General features: G+C 42.0%; 1 protein-coding gene and 2 pseudogenes across 1 annotated transcript in view; 2 read left to right on the top strand and 1 right to left on the bottom strand.

The window, feature by feature from the left end:
- The window catches only part of Slc22a16 (solute carrier family 22 member 16), a 49,731-nt gene extending 30,418 nt beyond the window's left edge, over positions 1 to 19,313 (top strand). Inside the window, exons 4-8 of the mRNA XM_058574995.1 lie at positions 222 to 750; positions 5,201 to 5,328; positions 8,159 to 8,268; positions 12,677 to 12,776; positions 18,963 to 19,313. Of these exons, the coding sequence (XP_058430978.1) occupies positions 222 to 750; positions 5,201 to 5,328; positions 8,159 to 8,268; positions 12,677 to 12,776; positions 18,963 to 19,163 (1,068 nt within the window). The 3' untranslated portion in view covers positions 19,164 to 19,313. The remainder of the gene's footprint in view (positions 1 to 221; positions 751 to 5,200; positions 5,329 to 8,158; positions 8,269 to 12,676; positions 12,777 to 18,962) is intronic.
- On the top strand, positions 13,542 to 14,104 carry LOC124084830 (large ribosomal subunit protein eL30-like; annotated as a pseudogene).
- A 1,707-nt stretch (positions 19,314 to 21,020) lies between the features above and the next one.
- Positions 21,021 to 22,783, bottom strand: LOC124083119 (LIM domain-binding protein 1-like; annotated as a pseudogene).
- Between the last annotated feature and the right edge of the window lie 1,789 nt (positions 22,784 to 24,572).

Below are 24,572 nucleotides of genomic sequence, written 5' to 3' on the forward strand. Positions count from 1 at the left end.
GAAGTGTGCTATTTGGGGTGGGAAGGGTGGGGAAAGATAAAAGGAGCCATTTAAAGAAGAAATATGATCAGATTGAATGCCATTTTACAAATGTGAAATGGTTTACAGAAAGCCATTGTCATTTTCTTTCTTACCTAAATGTGATTTGCATAGAGATGGGACCTCTCAGTGGATGGAAATGTGACCTTAACTATGGAACCCCTCCATTCTTTGTCTTTCAGACTGCAAGTGGCTATCATGTGGTAGTGTTCACCTATGTCATGGAATTCATTGGTATGAAGTTTCGAACGTGTATGTCCATCCATTTACATACCTTCTTTGCAATTGGGATAATAACAGTGGCTTTGATGAGCCAAATAGTCAAAACCATGTGGATTTACCAAATGATTCTTTCCACTGTGACTGTCCCCTTTATCCTTTGCTGTTGGATGCTCCCAGAGACACCTTTTTGGCTTGTCTCAAAAGGAAAATACAAAGAAGCACAAGTTCTAGTTGATATTATAGCTGAGGGTAATCATGGTACGCCCTGTGACCTGTCAGAACTTTTTTCACTGGATCTAAATGGTCCTGTCAATAATACTTCTGTAGCTAATAAGCACAACGTAACAGAGCTGTTTCTTGACTGGAACATTGCATCAAGGATATTTATGCTTTGGATCATTTGGCTTACATGTTCTTTGGGATTCTCCTTTTTCAACATGGATAGATTTAATGTAATAAATGATGAATACTTACGGCTCATCCTAGTGGGTAAGTAATTAAATTATATTTAAATGTGGCAGTAAAGTGAAATTTCTGCCAAGTTTTTTAGTGTGTTTTTATTGTCTTTTTATACCAGGAACAATATTGCTAGACATATTATTATGATATCTTTCAGTATCTCTCTCTCTCTCTCACACACACACACAAATACATACATACACACACACACACACACACACATCATTTTGAGGAAAAGGCCAAGAGTTAGAAGAATTAGTTTCTTCCCTTATCTCTTCTCTCCTTGCTTCCTTCCTACCCTAGAATCCTTCCCAGGGATAACTTCTAGAATGTTTGGCTTATACCCTTTCAACTCTCTTTCGATGCATTTCATATATTTGGCATATTAATTGTTCTGTATTTTAGCATGAATGAGCTCATTCACTACATATTGTTCTTTGTAAGTTGCTTTTCTTTTACAATTTAATATGTTTTGGAGGTCTGCAATCTTTTTACCTTCAAATGTCCTTAATTTAAAAATTTTGAGTGGTAAAATAGCTTCAATACAAGCAACTATAATTTATGCTGACACACTTCTTTAATTTTAGGAGCAGGTTAAAGTGGCTTTAGATAGCTTAAACTATAACTTACCGTGTGAGCCAAATGTGAACTAAACCTAAAAGAAGTGTTAGAAATCTGCATTTGTCCACCTGTCTGAACTCCTGGTAAATTTTGTGTAGGCTGCCTGTATTTCATATTATGCTCAAAAATCTTGCTTTTATATTTTGTACATACACCTCATCCCTTCTTATCAAAGTGTTCAGATGACATGTCTATTTTTATTTATTATAGCTCAGGAAGAATAATGGGAAAAGTTGTTTTAAGAAAAAAAAAAAAAACAACCTCTTTTCCGGAGTAAAATAACATATAGAAAGAGCCCGTCTTAACTTCAAATATCTTCTATGTATCACTTTGAGAAATGATGCAGATTTCCTAGAATAGAGCAGCAAATGGTAGGAGAAGCAAGTGGAATGGAGTGTGTATGGGGAAGCTTAGGAAAGCCGGAGGTCTAGATCTTTGTGGTACATTTTGATGGCTTTAGATAGCTTAAACTATAATGGCGTGTAAGTCAGCTTTCTATCACTATAACAAAATACTTGAAATAGTCAACTTATAAAGAGAAAATATTTATTCTGGTTCACAGTTTTGGAGGTTTTAGTCCTTGATCTGTTGGCTTCATTGCTTTGGGCCTATGACAAAGCAGAGCATGGTGGGAGGGTGGAGTAGAACAAAACCACTTACTTCATGGCCAGGAAGCAAAGAAGAGAGAGTCAAGGGGCTGGAAATCCACAGTCTTCTTCAAGGGCACACCCCTAACACACCTAACTTTCTCCTAGGAGGCCCTACCTTCTAAAGGTTCCAGCACCATGCAGCAGCACCAGCCTGGGGATCAAGCCTTTGGGGGACATTTAACCTTGAAGCTATAGCTTGGAGATTTAATTTCTTGGAAATTTAAATTCTCAAGAAACTGAGCTGGGCACGCACTGTGGTACATGCCTGTAGTTCCAGCTCCTTGGGAGGCTGAGGACCATTTGGTTTACAAGTTTTAGACTGTCCTGGACAATGTAGTGAGACCCTGTCTTAAAACAAAACAAAATTTAACCACCAACTAACTGGAGGATCTCATAAGTGTAGAAATGTTTCCAAAGACAAAATCTACATCTTTTACATTATCTACTGCTTTCAGTTTTTCATATCATTACCCTCCGTGTTAGTACTCTTGCTAACAGTTTCTTATAGTTAATATTTCTCTGCTGTGAATTTTTTTGAACAAGTTTCCATCTTCTGAGATAGATTGGGACTGGTGGAAATTTCAGTTGTGGCTATTCTGCCATTTGCAGGTGATCAGTAGCTTCAAGACATATTTTTGGGATTGTGTGGTGAGAAGGGCAGTAGAATGGGGCCTAAGTTATACACGATATATCGTAAAATGCAGGAAGTAATGGCACACTGTCTCAATTCCAGAAGAGTTGGGCCTCCTTGTTTGCACCATTTATATCCAGGTATATTCAAGCTAAATATGGATATAGTATCGGTTGGTATAGAAACACCAAATCAAGAAAACCAGTGTAGTACACTTTAAATGTCTCAGATTGTGGCCCAGCTTTGCAAGACTCTAGGAAGTTGATTGATGGCCCTGTACACAGTCCTGTTTGAGGAAAAGCCTGGAGCCAGACATGGAGGGAACTGCACTTGGACACCCAAAGACCTCACTTCCAGACCCCAAGCTGTCATTACTCATGTGGCTCAAATCATTTATTCTTAGTTGTATTGAGAAAGTTCTTTTGAAGACAACTATATTATTTAATCTTGAAAAATGCTTGATAAACTCTTTGAAAAGTAGAGTAAAATGGATGTACATTCTGTCTTGGACTGCAAGTCTAGGCATGGCAGCAGGACCTATGATAGGGAGATATTTCCTCCAGAGTTAGTTTTTCTGTTAATCAAGAGCAGGAGAGACCTTCTTTCAAATTGGGGTTCCTAGTGTTAATTCTTGCCTTTTCCTAAGCTATTTTTATTGAGTTGTTTACTCAGAAAAATATGTCTACCCTCCTATGATCTGTTCCAGAAGCTGTGAGATACATATATATCGCCCGACCTGTCTCTCTTGAGCTTATAACATTACAGAACTGTGAATGGTGGCCAATATCTGCATTGGAAAATAGTGAAAATTTCCCAAAGGAGATTGCTGGTTTTGCTCAGTGCTGCTGGAAGATCTTCCAGCTTGTTCCCTATTTGGGAAGTTGATAGCTATAAGATCTTTTTGTTCTAGATCTAAGAGTCAAACTTTGATTCTACAAGGGAAGGCTTTTTATGTTAGTGGATTTACAGATTTATGAATTCAGCTCCTTTTTTTCTTCTTTTGGAGGAGCTAAAAAGAGGTTCAAGACAAAGTCCCTGTTCTAGGGAATTTGAATTAGATTTAAAAATTGTTATGGGTCAGGTTGCTCAGAAAACACACCAAGACCCAGTTTTGTCCAAATTGAAGAGTCTGTATTTAGCCAGCTGGCTGGCAACTTCTCCTCACAGGACCCATCACTGTCTCTGCAAGGAACAGCTTTGAGCTTTAACATTTTAGGGTATTTAAAGGAAAAAAACACATCTGAGTTGACGTAGCTGCAAGCAAGCAGGTACAGAAGCTGAACTGGGCAGTTAGCAAGACAATGTGATGTATACATTGGTATTTCCCATGGAACTTTCCAGGTTGGCATAGCAGCAAGCAAGCTTGAGGGAGTGGGTCAAAATAACTCTAGTTGAGTGCAAGTTAGAGAATGGTTAGTAACATCTAAACAACCAATCTCTGCCAGGGTACATTGCCCAAGAAAAAAGGGAACCAAAGAGAACAATTTTACATTGTGTAAGAATTGCTATTTTGTGTTGCCAAGTATGTTCTGCTAGGTAACTATTAATGCATACAGAGGTGGGGCTTTCTCATGGGAGAAGCATTTCTTACATGATATGGAGTCTCAGGGTAAAATGGAGTCTGTTTGGTCATTGCCCATATAGCCTGGCTCATAACAAAATGTTTTACTTTAGTCCTACAGTCTATTAAGTAGTTATCACTAGTTAATGTGCCTAATTGATATGGAACTTTCTACATTAGTTTTCTACATTTCTACGTTTTTCTACTTTTCTACATTTCAGTTTTGTCAAAAATGAAATGATATCAAATTTTAAAAAATTTACAGCTTATTGTGCATATAAAAGGACAGTTCATGAACTGGAAGACCTCAGAACAAGTGGTCAGAAACTCACCTTGCAGCATCATTTATAAAGCATAAAAGAGGAAGCATCTCAACCTTTTTTGTGATTGGCTGTTAAATACCAACCTTCTCTTTAGGGCAAGCAGAGCTATTTAAGTCTGATTTGTCTTTAGCTGATTGGTTTAATTTCACTGAATCATGCTAACAAAAATTTAAGTAAAGCTGTCCTTTTGTGTTTCATTTATGATTGGAGATAGACCAGGGAAATCAGGATGGCTTAAGCTTTGGTGACTTGGTTATGGATGGTTGGCCTTGTAGGGCATTGTCTACCTTAACTGTGGTCTCCATTTTTATGGGTCTTGACCAGTTTCTAAGTTCAAAGTTTTGGATACCCAAATTTCCCCTAGTTCTACCAAGCATAAGAAATCAAAAATCATAAATAATGTTCTCTCTTAGTTTCCTTACTTATACATTCTCGAGGCCTGTCTGGGGAGAGCCGCTCCTAAGACAGGTGCAAGGGCCCATTATGTAAACTGTAGTGTATTTCACAGGAAAGGTTTGTCCTCACTCCAGTAAAAAATGGTAGGGATCACTGCCTCTCAGGCAGTCTTTAGACAGCATTTTACAGCCCCTAGAAGCATGGAGAGAGATGATCATTCCTTTTGGATTTGGGTTTAAAAGTAGGGCCTGTGCAATTAGGCACAAGCCTCATGGAGGGCCCCTTTACTCACTGACAGGTTCATTGGAAATTGCTGCCAGCTCCTTTTTGTCCATTGTGCTAGACAGAGTGGGGAGAAGAAAAGTTCTAATCTGTTCCCTTCTCTGCACTGTGCTGATCTGCGGTACGTTGATGGTGATCCCCCAGGTGAGTTATTTTTATGTTATATTTAGGGAATAGCTAGTTATACCATAACAGTTTGACAGGAAGACTTTATGCCACTTACAGTAAGTATGAAGACCAATTAGGATGTATGGATAAAGTACATAGGTAATATTTTAAAACATGTTTTCTTAAAAAAATCATTTCTCTATTGTGTAAGCAATGCATCTTCTTTGTAGAAAAGTTAAGAAAAAAGTGTAAAAGAGAGAGAGAGAGAGAGAGAGAGAGAGAGAGAGAGAGAGAGAGAGAGAGAGAAGAGACAGAGACCATAATTCTACTTCCTAAAAATGGTCTTGTCCTATTTTGCAAACACAGTAATCTTGTGTGAGGGAAATTGGTCACACCTTCCAGTGATTATCGTCTTACTGAACATTCACTCATTCATGGATTCATTCAACAAGGATATATCTACATCTGTTATGTGCCAGGTGTTGAAGACACACAGAGCATCAAGTTTCTATAAGCATAAGGAAGAAAAACAAAGCAGGATAAGGAAGGGAGATGACTTTGGTATGTGGGTGGAGGGTATGAACTAGAAAGAGTGGGCTTTGCTTGTGTACTGTTTCATTTTGTATGGTCAAAGATGATGTGCCTCTCAGAGAAGGAGACAGCACCAGAAGATGGATGAGGGAGGGAGCCATGGGGCATCTGAAGTCATGAGTCAAATATTCAGTTTGTTTCAACTTAGATACTTGCTTTTCCTTACTGTTGATTATTAGTGTCTGGACCTAGTATACATAAATCCCCCAAGGGGCTTGTTTTTTTTTTTAAATGCAGTTTCTTAGAAACATTATAGTGAATACTGAAGAGACGTTTCCATTCCTACATTTTGGCAAACTACACCACCCAGAACAATGGAAGTACTTTCTCTCTTCTGGAAAAAAAAATGTTAGCAGAGGCTGTGTTTTAATTTTCAATTTGAAAAATATAGTTTATACTTTAAAATATCCTATGTGATTTTCTTCAGGGACTGTATAGTTATTAAGCAACAGTGGATCAATGTTTAGAGCAAAACATTTTAAGTTTTGCAGATTGTTCAAAATTTAATTTATGCTAATAAGTGACGTTATTTTACAGTCACACTTCACGTAAGTATCAAGGGTTGGTGAACCAAATGTTTTATGTCACTGAAATTTCCAGGTGATCCATATAAAACTAGTATGTATAAAACTACTCAGGACTCAGACTATGTCAATTTGACATATTCTGCCAATTTGAAAGGACTGCATCCATTCGTTTATTAGTTTGCAAAAGAAAGGGGTGTGTGTGTGGGTGTCTTATGAAGGGAGATGAGTAGAGTAGGGGAAAGGGGATAGAGAAAGGGGAAACACTTGGGAAGATGTTGGCCATTAATGCAGTTTCTTAGAACATTGTAGTGAATATGAATACTGAAGCGACTTTTCTGTCCCTACATTTTGGCAAACTATACCACCCAGAAGTACTTTCTCTCTTCGGGAAAAAAATTGTTATGTAGTGTGTGTGTATGAATATACAACAATGAATCTCACCATTATGTATAACTATAATGCACCAATAAGAAATACGGATAAACAAAATCACAGTTAAAAAACAAGACAGACAGGTAGTTTGCAGTTATATTAGTTGACTCAACGGCAGCTGTCTTTGAGATTTAGGGGAACCCTAGAACCTTCACATTTCACAGTAATGGGGAAGACAGGAGAATGGCTGATAGAGATTTCTATTCTATTCCATTCTATTCTAGAAATAGAGCACTAACTTACAGCCGAAAGTCTCTCTTCTCTAATGATAATGTCAACAAAATACAAATTTGTGTTTTTTTTTTTAAATCACAGTAATTGGTACTGGGGGTGTAGCTCAGTGATAGAGCACTTGCCTAGCATGTGTGAGGCCCTAGCTTTGACCTCAGTAGTGCAAACAACAAACAGCTCAACAAAACAACAGCACACACTAATTCATGCAACAAATATTGTCTGCAATAGCAAATAAGGTGACAGGCTTAGTAGAGGCACCCCAATGTCTTGGTAACTTAACGGACGTTTATTTCTTGCTCATAGAATATTCTTGTGGATGGAGCTGGTTGGCTGTAGTGAGGGTGGTAAGGGGGTGTCTGGCCCCATGGAGTTACCCAGGCTTGCAGGCTGACCAAGCATTATCTTCTTAACCCATGAACCCCTAGTGCATTCAGCTGGCAGATGTGGGAGGAGAGGGAAAATTTCAGAATATGGAAGGTCTTTATTTGTCACTGCTGGAAGTGAAAGACAGCAGAAACTGAATTGGAGAAGCTGTTGAGGTTCTGAGGTTGAGGAAAGTATCTGCAAAAAAACCACCACCAACAACAAAACAAACAAACAAACACTCTACTGTTAGTTCAATTATCTCTTTCAAATTATTTTCTGAAGATAATTTATAAGCCAGGGATTACTGCCATTACAGGCACATTTGTTTTATGGCTCCTTGCTTCACACTTGCTGGATCTATTCCAGAAGGAGCGGATCAGTTACGGATGCAGCAGCACTGTCCTGGTGAAAGTCTCTTCCCAAAGTCCTCTCCCCAATGGGCTTTTCTTATTCCACAGTTCAAACCCTCCCGGTGGGTGGGAGACACAAGAAAATTTCCCCTTAAATTTCATGAAGATGGAAAGCTTCTGTAGACCTGAGTAGTTTGCAAACTAAGCTCAAACATAGAAATAAAAGTCTTCATTGTTTTGAAAAATACTGAAGGAATTAGAAAGTTTTAAATAACAACCTTAATGACTTTATATTTTCCTTTAAAAATATTACTTATATGGTTTATTTTACTGTTTTCCTCCCACCCCCTTCCCCAGAAAAGCCAGGATGCCACTATCTGGAAAATAGTGATAGTTATTATCGGAAAACTTGCAATAGGGTCAGCATTTGGCCTCATTTACATTTATACAGCAGAGCTGTATCCAACCTTTATAAGGTAAGGGTTAATATTTTTTCTGCTGTTTTCTTGTTATTGTCACTTTCATGTCAGTATATTATATTTGACTTCTAAATACAAATACTTTCTTCCCATAGAAGTTATCTGGATCTTTGAGATATGGGGAAATTGAGTAATGATGCTGATTCTGAATCTGAGGCTTTCTTTCTATCTCCTTAGCAAGGATATTAAAGAAATGATTTTGAAATAACACCCTATTATCCTAACACCATTTAAAATCTCAAATACAATAGACTTCCACTGGCTTTTTGTATGATTCAAGGCTAATTTTCTCAGAAGGTGTCTTTTAATGCTCTGAGGTCACCTATATGCATTTCCTAGGGCTGCTGTTATAAAAGAGTACAGACTGGGTGGCTTAAACAATAGAAATTTGCCAGCTGAGGTGGTGCACATCTGTAATCCCAGTGGCTTGGAACTACAGCCTCAGCAATTTAGTGAGACCCTAAGCAACTTGGTGGGACTCTATCTCAAATTGAAAAACAAAAAGGGGTGGGCATGTAACTCAGTGGTAGAGTGCCTCTGGGAGGGGGGGAACTCACAGTTTTGGAGGCTAGAAGTCCCAGATCAAAGGGTCAATAGGTTTGGTTTCTCTGGAGGCCTCCCTCTTTAGCTTGCAGATGGAGTCTTCAGGCTGTGCCCTTTTAGGTCTGTGTGCATCCCTGGTGTTTCTCCTTATGAGGACACAAGTCCTATTGGATTAGGGCCTCTCATTAATAGCCTCATTTTAACTAAATGACCTCTTTAAAGACTATAACTTCAAATGCTGTTCCATTCTAAGATATTGGGGGTAGGAACTACAACACCCACATTTTGAGGGCACACAATTAAGCCCATGACATCAGTAGTCATTAACTCTCTGAGAAGCTCACCTCATCCAGAGGTCCCAGAGCTGGAAGCTCCTCAGAATCCTTGAGGCATGTGGTACAGAATAACAGTCTCCCTTTCCCCCGGCAGACCTGGTGGGTCACTCTAAGAACGAGGGTCAGGATTTTTAACACATGATTCTGAGTTGCCACCTGCCATCTTTGGGAATGTCTAATGTGAATCTCACTGATCTGGGAGCTTCAAGCTTTTTAAAAGCCTTTTCAAACATATTTCACTTGAAAATCCTTTATGTGGTGAAGAGGACAGAAGTATTTTGGAAACTCTGTTAAGAGATCTGGAGTTTCCCCTTCTCCTTATCACCGCAACAGAACCTCCAGGCCCAGAAGAGCATCCTTTGAAACTGCATTTCTCTCTGCAGCCCCTCATGTGTGGACAATATTGCGGGAACCAGGGAGATCAAGCACTCAGTACAAGATGCACTGCTGGGACCCCATGGATAAGAGGGGTTCTTTTTCCCATGTTATGTCCAACTTTTTAGCTCTTTGTTTGCAAAATGACTTTATATTTTAAAGTTTAAATAGTGATTAGTGTCACACTAGTGCTGTTAGACCAGGACGCAAGAAAAGACCACTGACTCCAATTAAAATCAAATTAAAGCAAGCTTATTATTTCGACCGGTTGGGCTGCCTCTCCCACCCAAAACCGCTGGAACAAGACAGCAGCCGCATCTTTCCTGCAGCCCAGCTTTATAGCCCAGAAAGTTACACAAAGGGGGGTTACAGTTAACAGAACTCTGACGAGCATAACACAAATGGTAGTTTACATTTTTGCTGGCCCCAACATCAGAATTTATGAAGGTCATTAGAGCCTCAGAGAGGGTTGTTATTTGGCCAGGGAAGGCCAAGATTTGTGAGGCGTCACTAAAGTTTCAGAGAGGACTGCTATCTGGTCAGAGAGCCAGGCATGGGTGAGTTCAAGGCACAGGCAGGCATTCCAAGCAGGTTCAGAATTTGCAGTAATTTATAGTAAAGCCGAAATTATCTTTTCATGGCTTTGTGGCGAGATGGCTCCCAATTTTAAGAAAATATCAGGTTGGGTCTATCAGTGCCACAAATATTTTGTGTCCCAGATTTCCCTTTGTGAAGTTCTATAATAGTTTCCTCTTGACAGCCCCCCTCCCCAAATCCTCCAAGTTGTCCTTTCCTACTACCTACTTAATCCAATAGCAGTTCTTATTCTCTAAAGAGAAAAATTTTTAGTTAGTGAGGTTGAATAATTTCTTAGCCTATGAAAGAGCCAATCTTGATGGCAACAAATAAATAGGAACCTGGTATCAAGCCTTTTGCACAAGAGCTGTTTTTTTTTTTTTTTTTTTTTTTTGTACTGGGGATTGAACTTTGAGGCACTCAACCATGGAGCCACATCCCTAGTCCTATTTTGTATTTTTTTTAGAGACAGGATCTCACTGAGTTGCTTAGCACCTTGCCGTTGCTGAGGCTGACTTTGAACTCATGATCCTCCTGCCTCAGCCTCCTGAGTTGCTGGGAATATAGGCGTATGCCACCACACCCAGCAAGAGCTGGTTTTTAAATACCTAATTGCTCATCTAGTGGTGTACACCATTTAAGGAGTATGTTATTTGTTATCTGTTACAGATGTGAAAAGCAAATAACTTTCTGTAGAGATAAGTCCATATAACACCAGCCCATAGTTGTTTCTTCTTGTCTCTATAAACAGTATGGATATAGGGCTGGGAAAATCCATTAGTCAAGTGAAAGCTTAAGACTTTTTCTAGGAATTGGCCATGCCCACACACCTGCCTGGGCAGAGTAGCCCTGTGCCTCAAGGATGGGTAAATACTCTTGTGTGGGCTGTAGATAGATAGATGGCTAGCTGCCTGGATAGGCAGGTAAGATAGACAGGGAGGGAGGTAGATAGATAGATGGATAGATAGATGGATGGATAGATAGATGGATGAAGACAGAAAGAAATCTAAGAAAAATGTACCAGATTAGTGTGTGCCCAGGAATATAAAATAGCAGAACTGATGATATCTGCCCATGTCATTGTCAGCCCAATTGTCTGGGGGTACAAGTGGATTTTTCTCTTTTCCCTATTTCTCCTCCAGGTCACCCAGAGTGCTTGGAAGGGAGAGTAGTCTAATAATAAACATATCTTCCTTAATCACCAAAACAGTTCTGTTGAGATTATTGCAGATTGTTATCTGAGTCTCTGATAGAATTAGGGTCTTGGCCAAAGGCACATGGTTAGTCAGTGTCAGATCAGAACTCAGATCCACATGTTTTGGCCCTTTCTTTCATTCAGTGAAATACGCACAGATTTTCATGGAGACAGTGCTTAACACCAGCAAGAGATGAGTTACTAGGAGTAGAGCTTTAGGAGTAGAAGAGGTATTTTGGATGAGGGGTGTTTGGACTCATACCGTGAAAGTGGCAGCCTTGTGCAAATGTACACTAGCAGACAGCACTTAAAGTGTGACAACAGGGGAGACTAGATTAGCACATCAGTGTGGGAAGTTGTGTATTTGCCAATTCAGGCTGTGGCTCTGGGCTCTCTTGTTAATACCCAGGCAAGAAACATCCTGTAAATCAGGACAAATGGCTTTTCCATAGCTGGTGGGACCCTGCTGGGCTCTTAGGTGGATTTGTGCTCAGTCTGGAGAAGCTGCAGGTTTCTCAATGCCTGGGACATATTAGATTTAACACATAGATGCTGACTCCATCAATGTATGTTGTATGCAAAAAGGTGGCAACCCAACGAAATAATGTCAATGTGCATTGTAATTATGGGTATGATGGAATTTTTAAGGACATTTTTGTTTGTTTGGTGTTTGGTTCTTGATTTATAATCACAGATATATGTCTTCAAAAAATCCAACATACAAATATTTAACAAAGTCTTTGGTTTTCCTGGACAACATAGTGACATTGCACAGAAAACTTTGCAACATGTAACTTCTTTCTCAAAAGAATGTCATACATTTTGTCAGTTTCCTATAAATGTATTTAACCCAGAAAAAAATGAGGCCCCATTGAGTTACAGAGGTGCGTACTAATAGCAGTCTTCCCTTACTAATAAGCACACTTGAAGTAGTCTTCAAATAACCTTTAAAGAAAAATACATGAAGACATTGGCTGACTTTTAAAAAATTGACATAGTGCACAAATATGCAAATATTTTGTTCTCTCAACATCCCACTCCCAACACTAAACAAATTCCTGGTCTAGGAGACTCAGCTTATCCTCAATGTTAAGTTGGATCAGGAGGTACTTGGCTTCACCTACCTACTGAAAGAAAAATGGTTTATACCCCCACACACATTTTTGTCTGGATTTATCTCTGCATGCTTGTATACACCACTGTTTCACACACTATAGATATAAATCATGGGCGATTCTTGAAAAATTAACATTAGTTCTGCCATTAAGTTTTATCATTCGTCCTCGTTCTGGGAAGGCCGAAAGGGGGCGCTAGAGAGTAGCTCCATCACCCTCTGCAGGCTCCTGTTCTTGCTGCTGTCTTACCCTCTTGGTGTTTCCAGGTCGACAGCGGTGGGCAGTGGCAGCATGGCGGGCTGCGTGGTAAGCATCGTGTCTCCGCTCACCAAGGAAATCGCCAAAACTTGGATCGTCGTACCACAGGTCTTCAATCAGTTCATAGAACTTACTGGGCTATCAGAGAGGCAGGGTAGCCAACTGCCTTCTCGATATTTATTTGTTGGAGGCCAGTTTGCCATTTAATAGAGGGGGTTTAGAGAAACAAGCGCTCACCAGTCAGCAGGTGGGGTGAAGGCAACTATTTATCCCCCCCCTTGCCCCTTGCCTTCCATCACTGCTGAGTTCATTTTGATCCTTGCTGCCAGAAAAGGGCCTCTCCCACCCTTAGCACACCCCTTCCATGCCTCTGCCTAAATAGCTGCTCCCAAAGATAATTCTCATTTCTCCCACCTCCCCGGCCAAACTGCCCCTTATCTTCCTACTGTCCTCCTTCTAAGAAGTCCCCTAGGATCCCATGACACAGCCTCTCCATTCCCCATGCGCGTCTGCGCAGCATTTAGCATGCATCTCTTTCAAGGGACAACACAATCTGGCTTTATTATTTGCATGTTTCTTTGTCTCCACTGTGGAGTTGTTGTGGGATAGGACATGCCCTCATTTTGTGTGGCATTCACACTCTTGTTTTCTTAGTATCTTAAATCAGTCAGGTTGGTCTTTTGAAATTAGCTTTGTCCTAAAGGATAGCATCAGTGAATTTGTGAGTGTATTTGTATATTTTTGTAAAATACACTATCATAACCTCACAGAGAAGGAAACAAAGCATTTGGTCCCAGCTTAAGTCATCTTGTTCCACACAAGTGGCGTGCAAATTGCTCTTGGAGATCACTGTCCTAGCAGAGTGGCTGCCACATGGCCAGTAGCAGGTGCTTAGCAAAGTCTTCCTCTTTGTGGCATTAGGGCCTCAGCCTCTTTCACAGGCTGACTCAAGTTGAGAACATTATTGGTCTATGTAGCTTGTCTCCCTCTCTAGCCATCTTGGCAGCTGCTCCTGATTGGAGGCCATCCTGTGTCTGAGGCAGGAAGAGGATTGTGGTCACCAAGAAGATGGAGAAGGTGTCACAGTCAGTCTACTCTAGGCTCCAACTTGTTATTAAAGGTGGAAAGTACATGTTAGTGTTCAAAATAGACTCTGGAGAAAATCAGATGAGGCAAAATGAAATTGGTCATCCTTGCTAGTAACTGCCCAGCCTTTGAGGATGTTTGGAATAGACTACTGTGCCATTTTGGCCAAAGCTGGTGTCCATCATGACAATGGCAATAATATTGAATTGGGCACAGTGTGCAGAAAATACTATGGAGTATATACCCTGGCTGCTACTAAACCAGTTGATTCTTAAATTATTAGAAGTAGGCCAGAGCAGACTGGAGAAAAAGTAAGACATGCAATATTTTTCTCCAATCAGACTTTCTAGAGCTTGTTTTAAAAAAGGTGTGTGTGTTGGGGGGGAGGGTCAGGGAGTGGGGGTGGGGGAGTAATATGGGCTGTCTGGTCTATACAGAAGGTGTTTGGGGAAAGTCTATCACCCTTTTTAGGGCATGGGATTTTCTAGAAGCATCTCTCTCGTGCTCTAGAACTTTGTGTTTCTCATAAAAAATAAAAAAGGCTACAAATAGACGGATGTTCTTTAAAACAAGAAACTGACACTCACTAAAAGAAAACAGATGTACCCATAAAAAGCAAACTGCTATAAATTGACTAAAATCAATTTTTTTTTTCTTTTTTGTGGTGCTGGGGATCAAATGCAGGGCCTTGTGCAAAGCCAAATTTAAAAACAAAACAAAACATGTTTTAAAGGGTATCTGTAAGGGCCCACTAAGCACTATGGAATGAAAAGAGATCATTTATTTTATTTAACAGATACTTCAATAGGCTCTATTTTAAGTGCTTTGCAGAAATTAGTTTTCATGTAATGCAGACACTATTGCTTCCTCCACTTATGGATGAGGAGACAGATGTACAGAAAGTAATTATTAGCCCAAGATCTTGCAACTTAAAGATGACAGAGCTCCTTTTACCCAAGATGACAGAGCTCCTTTTATACAAGGTTAAGCAGATAAAGCTGGACAGTGCTGTAGGGAATGCAGAGCAGTCAGCTCCTCCTCTCTGCCCACAGTGGTCCAGGCCCCGTCTCCAGGACAACCTCCAGCCCCAGGGTCTTGCGTATATTTGCAGAAATAGTCTGTGAATGTACTTCCTTTGGATGCAACAGATGTTCCTTGTCGTCTTTAATGAATAAAAATAAATAAGCAAAGATTAATTTTCCCATACAGTTTGTATGTGGATGCCAAAGTATCCAAGGAACCAATGTTTTCATTTTGAGGAATGGAAACATAATCTAGAATTTTCTATCTTCTTTTTTTGAAAAGAAGCCCATGAAAATCACTTGTTCTGATGCTTTCATTATCAAACCATTATTATAATCTAAATGAAAAAAAGGTAGACAAGAATTCGTTTTTCTGTGTTCATGAACTCATTTGGCAAAGATTTTAAAAAATTTATTTTGAAGTTCTGGGGAGGAACTTGGAGCCTCCAGCATGCTAGGCAAGTGCTCTACCATTGAGCTACATCCCCAGCCCAGCAAAGATTTTTGAGTGTTGATTTTGAACTAACCCCTTTGCTAGTGCTAAGGAACTCAGATGAAAGGAACAGCTTCCGTCCTGAGAGACGACTCGTTCTGGAGGGGCAGCCAGAGGAGCAAACATCACAAGCCCTGGATAGGACTGGGGTTATGAGACCCAGGAGAGGGCTACTCACCCAGACTCGGTTCAGAGGGCAGCTTTCTGGAGGAGGGAGCCCTTCCTCTGTATCTGGGGACCAGTCAGAGCTGAGTGGGGAAGGAGAGAAGAGAACTCCAGGAAGAAGGCAAGGAACTTCAGGCAGAAAAGCAAAGGTTCCAAGGGGGAGAGACCATGTCTAGCTAGGCCTTGTTGGCAGTATGGCTGACATTCCTTGTGGGGAGTCTGGAGAGATGGGCAAGGATCAGAGGAGGTCAAGATAGAAGAATGAACAAGATACAGGTGGGCTGGAGAGGACAGGATGGGGAAGTCACATTCACAGGCCCTGGTTGACCTGTTAGGTGTGGCACAGAGGGGAGAGTCATTCTGGGGGTCAAAGGGGATCCTAAGAGGAAGAACAGGCTGGAGGAGAGGAAGGTTGGCATCGGGGTGGTGAGGGATGAGTGGGAGGTGGCCACTGGACAGATGCGATGGATAGAGGAGGGAGTACTCCCCCAGGTCTGGACTCAGAGTGCAGCGGGGCCAGGAGGTGCAGATCTGGGAGACTGAGGAACGGAACCCTAGAGCAATGGCACTAAGGTGTGGTGGAGGGAGGAGGGGTCTTTGCAGAGACTTAGGAGCAGCCAGGGAGATGGATGACCAGGACCCTCAGGGAGGAGAGGAGGTGAAGAAGGCAGGAGAGGACAGTGGCCAGGAAAGAGCAGGACAGGAAACTGTCCCTTGACGGGAGATCTGTGCCTAGGAGAGCAGTTTCTGCAGAGGTAAGAGAGGGGGGTCAAGCTGAAGAAGGGCAGCCAGAGAGATTTGAAAATGGGGACCCAGGGAAAGTTGGGGACAGGTGGATAGGGAGGTTCAAGCATCATGTTTTAAAAAATCAAACAGCACAGCAGTAATGGTAGAATATTAAAAGCATCTTGCTTTTTAAGGTAAGTTAGCAATCATGATAGCTAGTGTTTATTGGTTACTTACCATAGGGTAGGCACTGTTCTAAGCTTAAAGCTATTATTTAATTTCAGCTTCTCAATAGTCCTTTGAGGCAGGTGCCAGAAATTTCCACTGAGTTGAGATGTTAAGTAACTTGCCTGAGGTCACCCAGGTAGCAAGTGGCAACAACCCAGGCAGAATGGTTCTGGAGATTATCTGAGCTCAATATTTATTTTTTTTTAGTTGTAGTTGGACGCAATAGCTTTATTTTATTTATTTTTATGTGGTGCTAAGGATAAAACTCTGGGCCTCACACATGCTAGGCACGCATTCTACCACTAAGCCACACCCCCAGCCCAAGAACTTTTGTTTTTATTGAAGGGAAGTAGCCATCAGAAAGGAAAAGTTCAAGAGTCTGTGAGAAGGAGGGAGACCTTTGGTGGAAGGAGGCAGGGAGAGCTCTGAGGAGTGGGTGAGAGGCCTTGGGATCTGGCCAAATAAAGGGATCAGCCTGGCTAGGAGGGCTGAGAGGTGGGGGAGGGTGGGTCCTGTTGGGATATTTGGTTTGGGGAGCTAGCCAGGATAGCAGGGTTAAGTAGGAGCCCGGAGTCTTAGGCTTGTATACTGCTTGGCTATTCTTACTACCAAGCCAAGGAGAAAAATTCAGTTCATCTTGAATCTTCCATTTGACTCCATTTTGCATTTAGACATATTCACAGTGTTTTTCAAATCCTTATGTAAGACAATTCTAGATCAATGAATATACCTCCTATGTCTTGAGATACAGCAAAAGCCTTTAAAAATCTTTTGGAATGTCACTTTAAATTCTGCTCTTGCTCCTAGATGAAGCTTTCTCATGTATTTCTAAGAATTAGGCCATCAATGTTCTGCAAAATAAAATAAGAAACTGCCTTCCCAGGTCTCATCTGTTATGGATGAGGTCTTGCACCACTTCACAGTTGCACTATGTATCTTATGATTTTCATTCCCAGAACTCTAAAAATACCATATATGTAGATTTATCAGAAAATCCATGCCATAATTTATTTTTATGGGGTCTTTACAGCAAGTTTTTATTTTTTCTTTTAAGTTTTTATTTTTTCTAAAGGAGTTTAAATTGTGTAAGGAAGAACCATATTTTATACAGGCTACATATACAATTTAGTTCTTAAAACCCACCCAATATCTTCATATTGATTGACAGAATAGTTATGCAGACTTTAATTTTCAATGTGATTTGAATTTCAGCCTTGACATAGGCTGAAAGCTTGCCTTTTATGTGTCAAAAATCTACAAAGAAGTCATACTGAACTCTTATGGGAAATCAAATGAACACCCCTAATACTTCCTACCCCTGTGCCAAGTAGCTTTAGTTTCTATTACTTTTGTTTTGTTTCTCCATAAATTCTGTAGGTTCTGATTCACTGAACCTTATATTTACTTATTTGTTTATTCATTTGTTCTCCATCATTTACTGAATGCTGGTAGTATATCATTTATCGGGGCAGGGACACAGTTGACTAAGACAATCCCCGATTGCCAAGTTCCAGCTCAGGGGTCAGTTCCAAAGATTCTAGAAAGATGGTGCAGGTCTCCCCACTGTAAGAGTGCTTACAATAATATAAGAGTAGCTGGCATTTGTTGAGTAGATGGCCTGCAGTTGTTCATGAATGAATGAGTGACTAAATTAAACCTAGTTGATGAGTTAAAGAACTCCCAGTCTAGCACAAGTAACCCAAGGTCTTGCCAGGGAATAAGAATATCTTTTCTGTGAAATTTAATTCTATTGCCTTTTGAAAAGTTTCAGAAATTATTATTCTCTTAAGGGCACATTTATTTTTTTTAAAATTTGTTCTAATTTATTATACATGAAAATAGAATGCATGTTGACACATCATACATAAATGGAGTACAACTTCTCACTCTCCTAGTTGTACACAATGTAGAATCACACTGGTCATGTTATCACATATGCACATAGGGTAACATTGGATTCATTCTACTATCCCCATATCCCCTCCCCTCTCTTCACTCCCCTCTGCCTAATCCAAAGTAACTCTCTTCTTCCCTAGCCATGGCCCTTATTGTGAATTAGCATATGCATATCAGAGGAAACATTCAGCCTTTGGTATTTTGGGGATTGGCTTATTTCACTTAGCATGAAAACTCTCCAGTGTCACCCATTTACTTGCAAATGCCATAATTTCATTCCTTTAAGACTGAGTAATATTCCATTGTGTATATAGACCACAGTTTATTCATCTGTTGAAGGGCATCTAGTTGGGTTCCATAGTTTAGCTATTGTAAATTGATCTGCTATAAACATTGATGTGGCTGCATCACTGCAGTAGGCTGATTTTAAGTCCTTTTGGTTTAAACTGAGGAGTGGGATAGCTGGGTCAGATGGTGGTTCCATTCCAAGTTTTCTGAGGAATCGCTATACTGCTTTCCATAGTGGTTGCACCAATTTGCAGTCTCACCAGCAATATATGAGTGTACCTTTTCCCCACATCTTCACCAACATTTATTATTGCTTGTATTTTTTATAATTGTGAAGGGCATATTTCTTTCTTGGCATGTCACTTAATATAATTATTTTTAATTCCGAAGTTATCCCTTGCGATTTTGGCCCTTCTGAGTGTACTACTATCCATACAGCTTCCAGAAACCACTGGGAAGCCATTGGCAACTACTTGGGAGGAATTTGCACAACTGGAGGCAAAAGAGAAATCATATCACAAAACTACAGGAAAAGAGCTGGAAAAAAAGGAAGCAATTGACCTTGAGGGTTCTGCTGCTGCTGCTGAATAAGTGTGCCCTCTGTGCTATGTATGTGAATTTTTATGTGAATGCCTTTGTATTATAGGACGATTATTCTTGTCTCCTGCATGCTATTTATGTGTCTTTCTAAAAATTTTGTAAGAAAGATTTAAACAATTGTTTTGTAAAAGTAAATGGAATAAAAACCAAGATGAGAATTCTCATTTTAAAAAACTGTTTTCTTTCTTTTTTGGTAATGGAGATTTTGAGACAGGGTCTCACTGAGTTGCCAAGTGCCTTGCTAAGTTACAGAGGCTAGCCTTGAACCTGTGATCCTCTTGTCTTGGCCTCCCTAGTTGCTAGGATTACAGGCATCACCACTGAGCCCAGATAAAAACTGCTTTCTTTTTTTTTTCTCAAACCAAAGTCACTTTATTGATTGATACCATACATGACTCAAATGGCAACCCCTCAAAAGGCATTACAGTTGGGGTGGGACACCCACCTTCCTCACCCCTTCCCTTAGCTCCTGACAGCACCCTCCCCGAAGTGGCAGTTGGAGTGGAGAAACAGGGCATGAAAACTCCCTAATCCAGAGGGAAGAGTGAGGGGAGAGGTGGCCCTGAAACTTCCTGGGACTGGCCACAGGAAAAGGCAGCAAAGCCAGGAGCTGGGTCTAGCCTCATGGGACCCTTGCCCTAATCCTCCACATGTCCCAGTGTGAACTGGAGCTGAGGATCCTGGCTGCCCCCTCCTCCCTTCTGTGAGGAAAGAAGAAGAGGAAGAGGTGTTGGGAGATGAAGACCCTCTACCCCAGCTGGTGGACAGAGGCCTATTTCTCCTTAGTGGGCTAGAGCTGAGATAGTCTTAATGGCTCCTTCCCCTCTGAGGGGAGGCTAGTCTAAAGGATCACAGGAAGAGAAGAGGGTTCTGGTAGAGAGTGGATGAGCCCCTCTCCCATCCCACGCCTGCCCAACAGAAACCAAAACAAACAAACGAAATACAGTGACAAAGAGCCTCCATACTCCCTGAGGGAGGGAGCTTCCCCTCCCCCCATCAAAATCAGCTGCTTTAGTGAAGGACTGGTAAAGAACATACCCACCATGGGATGAGGGTGGGGTGGGATAGAGGTAGTCACCTTCACTGTAGGGCAGGCTAGAGTCCTGGAGGATGGGGACACAGAGACAACAGAGGGGGTTGTCACAAAAGATGTGGCTATCAATACCCCACCCCCCCATGGCATGCCTTCCCCAACTCCAGTCACCCAGAGGAAGAGGGAAGAGAGATGGCAAAGTGTCTCCTTGGTCTGAAGCTCTGTAGAAAAGTGGTTTGCATACCTCCACCCCTACTCTCACCCCCACTGAGGCCTTAGGCTCTCCCATCTACCAATAGGAGGGAGGTCACTGGACTTTAATAAGGGGAAGAGGGGGAACATGGGTGATTTTTAAAAAAAAAAAACTTGCATTTTTAATAATATTATGTTTTAAAAACCTTGGAGCTGGGATAAGTGGCAGAAGGGACAAGAAGCCCAGAGCTTTACCCTTCTAATACCAGCCACTTAGGGGAAGGGGTGTTCAACCAAGCCCCATGACCTTAACCCTTAAGGGCTGTGGGTAGGCTTGAAGGAGATAAGCCAGGAGAATGGGGAACCCACAATTGGGGGTGAAGATGGAGGCAAATGCCCTCGGGGGATGGTCAAAACAGTTCTCAGAGGTCCAGGGTCCACATAGGCACCCACATGAGTAACCCCTTCCCCCAAGAAGCTCTTCAGGGGCCAGGCCCAGCCCAGGGCCACTGGGGGGCACATCCTGGCACCTTCCCCCAGCAAGTCCAGTTCCTCCATGAAGTGGGTGGATGAAGGCTGCCCATTTTAGATGCTCAGTCTCTTGTGCCTTCTGCTCCCTGGGGCTACAAAGGGCGGGGCAGGCAGGCAGGCAGAGCACTGGGTGGCCCTGGCAGGGCCTTTACTGGGAAACCTGGGTGAGGGTTGCTGTTCCAAGGGCTGTTGGCGCCCAGGGCAGGAGAGTTGTTAAAGCTGACCTCATCAGGTGCTTTTTGGCTGCGTCACCCTAGGTGTTCTTCAGCTGGGTGTTGAGTCCTTGTCCCCGAACTCCCTGCCCATCAGAGTGGGTTCCCCCATCACCATCACATCCTGGCTGGAGAGGGCGAAGTTGCTGGCTGGGCTCTTCTCACTGTTGCTGCTGTTGGTGTTGCCACTCCCACCCGAACTCACGGTGCCTGTCCCCTGACATCTTCCATTTCCGCCCGTTTGCTGGCTGCTGCCCTGCAGGCTCCGCGGGGGTGCTACCAAGCGCTGCCACTGCTGCCACTGCAGGTCTTGAGGCAGTGTCAGGAGCTGAGGCTGTACATCTTGTGGCACGACCTGAGCTCCTGCATGAGCTCAAGTGTCACACATCCTACGCCGGGTGATATTTTTAGAGAGCTGATCCAGCCTCTCGGGTCCTGGGCATGCATGGCACGGATGCTTCGGGGGATGAGCTCTTGGTGCTGCCAGATGTTGAAGTGCCATGTCTTTATCCGCGTCATGTCACCAAACATGAATTCCAGGTACCACCGGCTCCCCACACCCACTGTATCTCTTTGGTCCACCCTCCAGGCAGAAAGTGATGGTCAACATGGCACCATCCTCAAAGAACTCGGTTGAGAAAGCATCCCACCAGAGGGCGGGATGAGCATCACAGTCCTCTGTCCAGATCTGAAGCTGTTGGTGAAGCTCGAATATTTTGTAGTCAGTTTGGTAACCAGATGGAGCCTGCCTCCCGACCCCAGGCTGCAGGTATGTAGGTGGGTCCGTGGGAGCTGGGCCCACATCCCGATCCAACACCGGCCTGGATGAAAGAGAGCAACCAGAACAGCCACAGCCCACTGACTCTTCACATTGCCGGGTGCTGGGGGCCCAGCTGAGTCACGGTGCCCGCCCCTCGCAGGGACAGGCCAGCCATTGCGCGCGGCCCCCACTGCCCTCGCAGCCGGCCCTGCCTGGCCTCTGCCCTGTCAGGCGCTGAGCAGACCCGAAGGAAGCCAGACAAGAAAGCGAGCTGCCTCTGCGTGGATGCGTGCCCGGTGCGTGTCCTCATAAAACTGTTTTCTTAATGCTGCAAATATTTTTCCCATATTTGTTTTTCTGTGTCATTGGTTCTCACCCCACATGCCATGCCCCCATGCAAGCCCGAAAGATATCACATATTCATATTCCCATTGGCACTAGTGCCCCCCTCCTCCCCATCTTCCCAGGGACTGTCATTTGGGAAGGGGACGTGGGAGAGTGTTTCTTTTTCCAAAGCCCTTTGAAGTTTCTATTTCTGATAATAATCTTTTCCCTCTTTTGAGGTCCATAACCCTAAACACAAGTCTTTATAGGGGGCCATGGCCAGCATCTCACTGGGGGGTTCTTCTTCCTGCAGAGGGCGGTTTAAGCTACCTGAGAACTTAAAGTCTAAGATAATTTAGTGAAGAACAAAAGACAAAGAGTCAGAAATATATTTATGAAAGTGGAGACCGGATACATCCAGTCCACACAAGAGCTGGAACTAGTCAAAGGAAAGATGGCTCCAGGGGTTTATTTAAAGGGGTACATCAAAGGCAGGGATAAAGTTTCAAGGGTGGAGTCTTGCTTCCTGATGTCTTACAGTCAACAGGTTAATTGGCATCTTGACAGGTCACACCCATCTCAGGTGCTCTGCAGCTACAGTAGGCCACCCATCTGTGGGGGATCTTTGGCAGAGCTGAGAGGGAAGTTCAGGCAGTCTATTCCTGTGGGGATGCCACCAGCCGTTCCCAGTGCCAGACGTATCCCCTTACTACGCTAAGATGCGCAACACAGTTCACACACAGCCCACAGATGACTCTCAACAAGTCCTATTTAGAAGAGCCCTGTCAAAAGATGTTTATCTTCATGATTAACCCTAAAAACTAGAGCTATGAAAAAGATGTCTTGCTTTCCAGCCCCCTGAGCCAAGAGGTGAGAAGTGCAGACCAGTGTGCTAGTCTTTGGCTCAGTTAATGGACACACACCTGCCAGGAGCCAGGGGTTAGTTTTTTAGTCTGACCTTCTTATTTTTTCCAAATTTACTCAATTCTGTCTATAAGCCTCCTTCAGACAGAGAACCTGAGGGATTTTAGTGCATTGTAAACTTTCCCAGTTAGCAGATCATCTTGGAAACTGACTTGAAATTCTGTCTGGATCTGTTGCCGATCTCAAATGTGTAGTCAGGATTCTTGTCTTTTTAAAATAATTTTGTTTTCCCAACTTCACTTAAAACCACAGTCTCTCCAAAACAGTTTAATATCTCAGTTATTTCAACTGCAAATTGTGTCTATTAGAAGCATGTGTTTCAGATTTACAAGTTTCCTGTAGGCATTGGGTTTTTCCTTACTTTTGTTTTAAGTTCATGTTTTTTTTTTTCTCCTTTGCTCTTGAAATTTTGCTCTTAGATATTATCTTGTGTCTTGTGCTGATGAAGTATATGTGCAGAGGCAAGTACATAAGAGGGCAATTATATAGATGTTGTGAATTTAAAAAGCATTGCTAAGAGAAATAAAGGAGGCATTTGATCTGAATTATTTAGACTGTTTATATTAATTCTATTCCCTGGGTAATTGCTCTAGTTCTTTACTTGGTCTCTCCATTTCAAAATAATAAAAAACAAAAAAACCTTTTCTCTTTTTGTAAAACAAAACAAACCAAAAAGGAGGATGTGAGAAGAGAGTAGGACAACATTTCTCTAGCCTTTCTCGTCTCTTATTTTTGTCTCATTTTCTTTTTTTTCCCTTCTTTCTCAGCCTATTTTTCTAATGTCATTTAATTGTTTTCCTCAAATATTTGTTATTTTCTTGAACCTGTTTTTTTTTTTTTTCCATTTGTTTTCCAGTGCTCTCACAGTAAAAATACCACAGCCTGGGTGGCTTAAACAGAAATTTATTTCCACACAGTTCTGGAGGATGGAGAGGATAAAAGTCCAAGGTCAAGGTGCCTGTGGGGTTGGATTCCTCTGAGGTCTCTCTTTAGTTGTAGGTGGCCACCCTATTGCTGCCTCTTCTCATGACTGGCCTTCAATGCCTGCACATCTCCAGAGTCTCTCCCTCTTCTAACAAGGACACCAGTCTTATTGGATTATGGTATCACCTTAATGGCTACATTTTTACTTTAATCACCTCTTTAAAGATCTCATCTCCATTCAAAGAGTTGGAATTTTAGTATATGGATTTTGGGGCATTTCTTTATATTTTGTTGTGCATTGTCTTATTCTGCCATACAGAATATCATAAGTGGTTTAAAAACAGACATTTATTTCTGTTGTGGAGGGTATAGAAGTACAAGATCAAGGTACAGTAAGGTAGGTTTCATCATGAGACCCCTTCTCTTTTTTTATAGGTGGCTTCCACCTCACTGTGCATTCACATGGACCCTTCTTTGTGTGCATGGGAGTGGGGGGTGGG

The sequence above is a fragment of the Marmota monax genome, unplaced genomic scaffold (genome assembly GCF_021218885.2).
Source record: "Marmota monax isolate L192 unplaced genomic scaffold, Marmota_monax_Labrador192_F-V1.1 WCK01_AAM20220418_F8-fsc00013, whole genome shotgun sequence".
Taxonomy (NCBI): Eukaryota; Metazoa; Chordata; class Mammalia; order Rodentia; family Sciuridae; genus Marmota; species Marmota monax.